We start from the raw sequence: 7901 nt of genomic DNA on the forward strand, positions 1-7901 counted from the left end.
TTTGAGGTTCAGCTTCCCTTATTAATAATAAAAAACACATGACAAAATAGTGAGAAAAGAGTAAGGCCATGTTTTTTAAACATTAAAAGTCATCCAATCATTCTCTTTTGTGCACTTTCAGACACACACACAGCTTGCTAATATATATATATATGATAACACATATCCATTCTCTTTATCACAGACAAACCCTTTAATTATCTTCTCAAACACACATACTCACACACACATTTAATCTCATTCCTGATCTTCAAAGAACACTTTGGCCATGGCGTGGCCGACCTTTTGTACTTTCTTCTCTTTGGCATCAGGACCCATGTTGGCTCGGGCCAGACCCAGCCAGTACTTCTCAGTCCGTGTTTGATAATCCGCAAGCGCTTCTCCAGGCTTTACTGGAGGATGGTCTGCATCTGACAGAGTGATACAGAGATACAGAGAAAATGTCAACACCTGTCCAGATGACTATTTCTGCTCTCTTTCAAAATCTAAAAACTTTTTGGTTCTCCTAAACAACTTTGTTATCACCACTTGATGTCCAATGTAAAATCCGGGACCTGAAGTACTGAAATGGAGATACTCTGAACACGAAACGCCCCCGATGTGGATGATGAGGCAACAAAGTCTCTTTGTTTAGCATGCTACCAAACCATGAAGCAGCCACAAGCTAACAATCAGTGATGTTATTACAACTGACAAGCGAAACAGGCATCTAACAATAATGAATGTAAGCGAGAAGGATCCCAAAGCAAAACACACAGCTCTGGTTGTCAAAAAGAATCAGTGGATGTTGACCTGGGTCTTGGCAGATAAACCCTTTGTCATCTGCTCATGTCTACCTCATGGACCAGACCCAAATCATGGCCTTGAACATTAAATGAAAATGTATGTGTCCACCCTCATGGATGGCTTTGAATCTCTTAAATAGGCATAATTTTGAACTGTTTGAAAGTAAATATTAAACTTACTATCTAAATACTTGACACTGTCACAAATGCGTCTGAACTGCAAAATTAAATTGACACTTCCGAAATACAGACCTTCTTCACTCTCCTCTTCGGATTCCCCCTCTTCCTCATCCTCACCCCCCTTTGCTTCTTCTTCTTCTTCTGATTCTGATTCTTCCAGCCACTCCTGAGTCTCTGTAAAGAGAAGTCGGTGCTCAAGTGTGGCAATACCCACATACTTTGACATATTATACATGATTATACTGAACACGCAAATGTGATGCTACAGTTTAAACAGCAGTCAATGAGAATTTTTGTCATTCTCAGAAAAAAAGGGTTGATATAAATATTTCAGCACCTAACAAAAGGAAAGCATTGAAATTCACAAAATAACTAATTTACAATACAGAATATAGATAGAACGAAAGAACAAATGAGAGAACGAAAGGCAGAACGATAGCGAAACAGACAGACAAACAAACGATGGCTACAACAAATGATAGACAGTGAAACCAACTGACAGACTGACAAACAGATGATAAATAGATAAATCAATAGAACGAACAATGAATAGAACAAATGACAGACAGACAGACGAATGTTAGATAGACAGTCAGAGAAACAGACAGAAGATGACAGACAGACAAATGATATATAGATAGTCAAAGAGACAGATAGACAGACATGCAGCAAGACAGAGTCAAACAGCACAGCAGGACAATAGATACATAGATATCGAAACAGATGAAAGAACAGACAGACAAATTGATAGCAAAACAGAAAAAAGAATGACAGACAAATAGCGAAACAGATGAAAGAACAGACAGCAAAACAGACGAAAGAACAGACAGCAAAACAAGAAGAGACAGCAAAACAGACGAAAGAGCAAGACAGACAGACACCCAGACAGACAGACAGACAGACATACAGATAGATAGATAGATAGATAGAACAAATGACAGACAGACAGACGAATGTTAGATAGACAGTCAGAGAAACAGACAGAAGATGACAGACAGACAAATGATATATAGATAGTCAAAGAGACAGATAGACAGACATGCAGCAAGACAGAGTCAAACAGCACAGCAGGACAATAGATACATAGATATCGAAACAGATGAAAGAACAGACAGACAAATTGATAGCAAAACAGAAAAAAGAATGACAGACAAATAGCGAAACAGATGAAAGAACAGACAGCAAAACAGACGAAAGAACAGACAGCAAAACAAGAACAGACAGCAAAACAGACGAAAGAGCAAGACAGACAGATAGACAGATAGATAGATAGATAGATAGTATTTTCCTGAATGAATATAAGGGAATTCTGGGCTGTGTTTCCACTTACTGGGGTCCATTTCCACTAGAACATCCCACTTGTCTATCTTATGCAGGTCCAGGCTGTAGAGATCGCAGAGTGTGAACTGTCGATCTCCCACCTCAAACATTCCGCCATACAAGTACAACTTGCCATGCTTCACCGTTGCCATGGCGCTGGAGCGAGGACAGGGCTCCACCAGGGGAGCCATTGCAGCCGCCTCCTCCTCTTCGTCTTCGTCAACCTCCTCCTCTTCCTCCTCCTCCTCACTGTCCTCCTCTGCCTGTGCGGCTGGAATCACTTCCTTGATGGTCATAACTGTTCCATCCTCAGCCACGATCTCTTTAATAATCTCAGTGGGACCTTGTGCCTCCTCTTTCTCCCCTTCAGTTTCATTCATCTGTTCTCCTTTCTTCCCACGGCGCCTCTTCTTCTTTTCTGACTTGTTGCCCTACCAAGAAAAAGACAATGTATATATGAATGTTTTTGGGGCTTTATTAAGAGGCTTTACTAAAGCAAAACATAACACTAAACCTTTAGCTGGGCAGGAAACCACCGGTTTTTGTTGATATCATAAAAGTAAAGGTCATTAAAAAAGTCTCCTTCCAGAGACTCCTCATCTTCCTCATCACAGACGCCACCGAAGAGCAGTGCCCGGCCTCCACGGCGCCTCTTCTTCTTTTCTGACTTGTTGCCCTACCAAGAAAAAGACAATGTATATATGAATGTTTTTTGGGCTTTATTAAGAGGCTTTACTAAAGCAAAACATAACACTAAACCTTTAGCTGGGCAGGAAACCACCGGTTTTTGTTGATATCATAAAAGTAAAGGTCATTAAAAAAGTCTCCTTCCAGAGACTCCTCATCTTCCTCATCACAGACGCCACCGAAGAGCAGTGCCCGGCCCCCGGGGCCCACTGCCAGAGAGAAGCCAGACCGAGGAGGGGGCTTGACTCCTGAAGGGTTCACTCGCATCCACGTCCACTTTTCTGCAGGACAGGAGCGAAAAATTATGAGCAAATCTTTTTTCAGACATGGGAAAGAAAGTGGATCGTCCAAACAAAAAAGGGAAATGGAGAGAAAACCATCCCACATTAAACAAGCGATGACCGTAGAGGCTCAAATGATGGTACCTTGCTCCTCTTTGCCTTCCCTCCTCAGCAGGAACATGTCAGAATGGATGGTTCCTTTATCCACATCCTTCTTCGCTCTCTGGAAAAGAAAGGCAGCCATTACCACCTACGTCTGTTTACTCTCGTGGGTTTACTCAAGGACAAGCTCCTGGAAATGACACACTATCTCACTCGCTGTGTGGAGCAGTTGCAGTTGCCATCAACATGCTCTTGCAAAATGAAGCTAAGTGTAACACAGCTTAACTAATGATGGACATATAAGGCGTGAACAGTTTTAAATCAATTACGCTTTAACCTGAAAGGCCATGTCTATAGATGGAGGAAGGATGTTCAATATCCCCATTTTAAGCGTCTAAAATTAACCATCGTCAATTCAATTGTTAAGATTATGTATTTTGTTACATGAGCATGCAACAAATAGTTATGGCCATACAAATTAAACTATTGTTAGCTATTCATGCAATCGGACATCAGTAGGATTTATTGGACAAAGTACTACCACAGTGTTTTTACATATACCATGATAATACCATGTTTTTTTATACATGATTTATAGTAGTACCACTGTATTTTTAGTACCTATAGATCGAAAGTACCATAATATTACAATACCATCACCATATTGATTTCATGAACTATATTAACTGTAAAAAAATACGGGAAAAACAGTAATACTGTGAAATATTATTATATATTAAAATAACAGTTTTATATTTATCATATTTATCATTACATAAAATACCATTAAAATTAACATAAAATGTAATTTATTCCTGTGATGCAAAACTGAATTTTCAGCATCATTACTCCAGTCTTCAGTGTCACATGATTCTTCAGAAATCATTCCAATATGAATGATTTGCTGCTCAAGAAACATTTCCTAAGATTATCAATGTTGAAAACAGTTGTGTTGCTTAATATTTTTGTGAAAACAATATACTTTCATTTAAAAAAAATTTAATACTTTTTTTTCTTTGATGAAAATAAAAAGAACAGCATTAATTTGAAATAGAAACCTTTGGTAACATTGTAAATTGTAAACTGTCACTTTCAATCCATTTAATGCAACCTTGCTGGATAAAAGTATTAGCCTAATTTCTTTCAAAAGTTTAAAATCTAAAAATCTAACCCATGCAAAAAGAAAACCTCAATATAAAATGTAATACAATATAAAAAATAAAAAAAACATTAATTCATTGATTAACATAAGTGTAAAATCTGAGGAACCAATTGCAGTGTATATGAATAAAAATCACAGTAATCACCAAAACACATACCGTTTTGGAGTATCCACCGTAGATAATGACGCCACTGCCATCGTGAGTGGGGGTCATTTGACAGGCTGAACGGGGACAGGGGCCAGTTCCTGTGGGCTGGAGACGGCTCCATGTGAACGTGTCCAGGTTAAAAGCGTGAATATCATTATAATAGATATAATCCCTGTAAAGCAGAGAACATATGCGTCACAAAAGCAAAATATTCAAAGAGCATAACGTTTTAAATACAACGTGTGTGTGTGTGTGTATATATATATATATATATATATAGTAATGTAAATAATATAAATAAAAAAAATAAAATTATATATATATTATCTACATTACAATATTCATCACAATATTCAAATTAACATTTTATTAAAAAAATTAATGATAATTAAATACAGGAATAATTTACAGGATTCCAAAAATCATCTATACACATTGTCTGGAACTTTGAGAGGCAAAGATCTCATTAATTTCCCCCTCATCATTTTCCTTATAATATTGATTTTATTACTAGACAAGTTGAAGTTGGGAAGATCTGCAACTGCCTATACCTGGTGCTCTCATGGAAACCTCCAAACACAAGCAGCTGTCGTTTGCTCAGGACCATGCGATGTCCACTCCTGCCAGACGGGGCACCAGGAGCTCTGAGAGGACAAAGAGGACATATTTCAATAAGCGGCAAGGATGCCAAGTCAAAAGTCAATCCTGTTAGTTTAGACCTCTCTAACCTCTAGTCACAGCATGACGACAAAACACAGGTGGACACGATCTTAAAGTCTCTGCTAAGTCATCTGGATAAAGACCAAATACAATTACACTTCCGGTTCTTAAAGAATTCAGTCTCACTGAATGGCTTGTGTACTTTTCCAAAGTTATTTTAGTCTCATTGAGACACTATTATAATTAATGAATATTTTGAATTAGTTTTCATTTTTGTACTTTCTGTTTTAATTTTAATTTTAGTTAAAGTTTTAGTAATTGTGTTGTTTTTTTATTGTAATGCACGCACGCGCACACGTGTGTGTGTATGTATATACACACACACACACACACACACACACACAGTTGTGGTCAAAATTTGACATACACTTTGCAGTATCTGCAAAATGTTAATTATTTTACCAAAATAAGAGGGATCGTACAAAATGCATGTTATTTTCTATTTAGTACTGACCTGAACCAGATATTTCACATAAAAGATGTTTACATATAGTCCACAAGAGAAGATGACAATTAAATTCATAAAAATGACCTCGTTCAAAAGTTTACATATGCTTGATTCTTAATACTGTGTGGTTACCTGGATGATCCACAGCTGATTTTTTTAGTTGATCATGAGTCCCTTATTTGCCCTGAACAGTTAAACTGCCCACTGTTCTTCAGAAAAATCCTTCAGGTCCCACAAATTCTTTGGTTTTCCAGCATCTTTTGCATATTTGAAACCTTTCCAACAATGACTGTATGGTTTTGAGAACCATCTTTTCACACTAAGAACAACTGAGGGACTGTTTCTATTACGTTCTACTAATTTTTCTATTATTTAATTCATTATTATTTATTTCAAAGAATGAATTAAATTATCTATTGATTTTATTTTTACACTGTTTTTCCCAAACCTTCGCAAAATACTGGAAGGGAAATTAACACTTTTGGAAAATTCAACTTAAACCAGTAGCTGGTTTCTAGTTTAAAGGGATAGTTCACCCAAAAATGAAAATGGTGAACTGGTGGTTGCGTGTGTAAAATATTAGTTAGAAAATATGTTTCTATTACGTTCTACTAATTTTTGTATTATTTAATTTATTATTATTTCAAAGAATGAATTAAATTATCTATTGATTTTATTTTTACACTGTTTTTCTCAAACCTTCGCAAAATACTGGAAGGGAAATTAACACTTTTGGAAAATTCAACTTAAACCAGTAGCTGGTTTCTAGTTTAAAGGGATAGTTCACCCAAAAATGAAAATGGTGAACTGGTGGTTGCCATTGACTTCCATAGTATTTTTTTCCCTACTATGGAAGTCAATGGCCTAATGGTTAGAAAGTCACCCAAAGGTTGCGGGTTCGAGTCTCAACCAGCAGGGATTGTAGGTGGGGGGAGTGAATATACAGCACTCTCGTGAACTGTCCCTTTAAGCTGGTCATTACCTGATAGACCATCCCATATGGTCATACCAGCTTACATTTTTATATTACACATTCATTTAGCAGACGCTTTTATCCTAAGCGACTTACAAACGAGGACTACAACAGGAACATAACAGGCTTAAGTTGGTCAAGATGATTTTTGGAACATGACAGCTGATTGAACAGCTAGCGATCATCTAAGACCAGAAAGAAACCAGCTCCAAAACATAGCTATACATTTATGGGTACCTACTTTCTTCCCATTGAAAAATTCCCCTCCGAATAAAAGCAGCTCGTCTTTTTCGGGATGCGCACACAGAGAGGCGTTCAACCTGCGGGGAGAGCGAGCTGTCAATCAAATGTCACGGTTACAGACACGTGATCCACAGCTGCACACAGGAACGCGTACCTGGGGGACGGAGGGGGACACGACGTCTCCACCACATGCGTCTTTTTCGCGTCCAGGGACTGAAATTCTGCAATTAAAGCCTCTAAATCCTCCTAATTCAATACAATTCAGAATAAAGCTATGATATCTGTGTTGGTTTACTGTTTAGAGTGCTAATGGTGGCATCTTAAGCAACAAATTCACTCACCTCCTCTCTTTTCGACCTTTTCGACACCTTTTTCTCCATTTTCGCGGCTGTTTTCACCGCTCCTTTCACTTTATTTTCTTTCTTGCCCTTTTTACCCATTTTGATATTTTTAAAAGACACAGACTGACTTAAGCGCGACAATTACAGCCACATGGAGATTTGAATGAACTACAAGACCGACGTATCAAGTACTTCCGCCAACAACACGCTTCTCGATGGTTTGTTTTTAACACTGCTGCGCTACAGCGCCACTTGCTGGTCTGGGGAAGATGCTGTAAACTTGTTTGCACTGATAAAACTTCACAAATATGTAAATATAAGATATGTTTAAATTCCTTTATTCCTAAATTCCTTAATATGTTTTTTTTCCTAGAGATGGAAATGGTATAATAAATATATTAATTAACTAATTAATTTAAATAATAATAAAATAAAACAATAAAAAAAATTCACATCATCAAACAGCAGGGGGTTTAGGTAATATTTCTCTTGAATATACAAAAACAACAAC

General features: G+C 37.4%; 1 protein-coding gene across 1 annotated transcript; it reads right to left on the reverse strand.

Moving 5' to 3' along the window:
* On the reverse strand, positions 1-7609 carry LOC107583146 (kelch domain-containing protein 4-like). The gene is made up of 11 exons (XM_016269259.1): positions 7391-7609; positions 7204-7295; positions 7048-7126; positions 6903-6911; positions 5217-5395; positions 4675-4837; positions 3398-3476; positions 3045-3253; positions 2296-2716; positions 1038-1139; positions 1-410 (listed from the first exon to the last, which is right to left on the reverse strand). Exons 1-11 carry the CDS (start codon positions 7487-7489, stop codon positions 238-240), a joined length of 1605 nt encoding a protein of 534 aa, XP_016124745.1. The 5' UTR covers positions 7490-7609; the 3' UTR covers positions 1-237.
* Between the last annotated feature and the right edge of the window lie 292 nt (positions 7610-7901).

This window comes from Sinocyclocheilus grahami, unplaced genomic scaffold, assembly GCF_001515645.1.
Source record: "Sinocyclocheilus grahami isolate Dianchi unplaced genomic scaffold, SAMN03320097.WGS_v1.1 scaffold50.1, whole genome shotgun sequence".
Classification (NCBI taxonomy): Eukaryota; Metazoa; Chordata; class Actinopteri; order Cypriniformes; family Cyprinidae; genus Sinocyclocheilus; species Sinocyclocheilus grahami.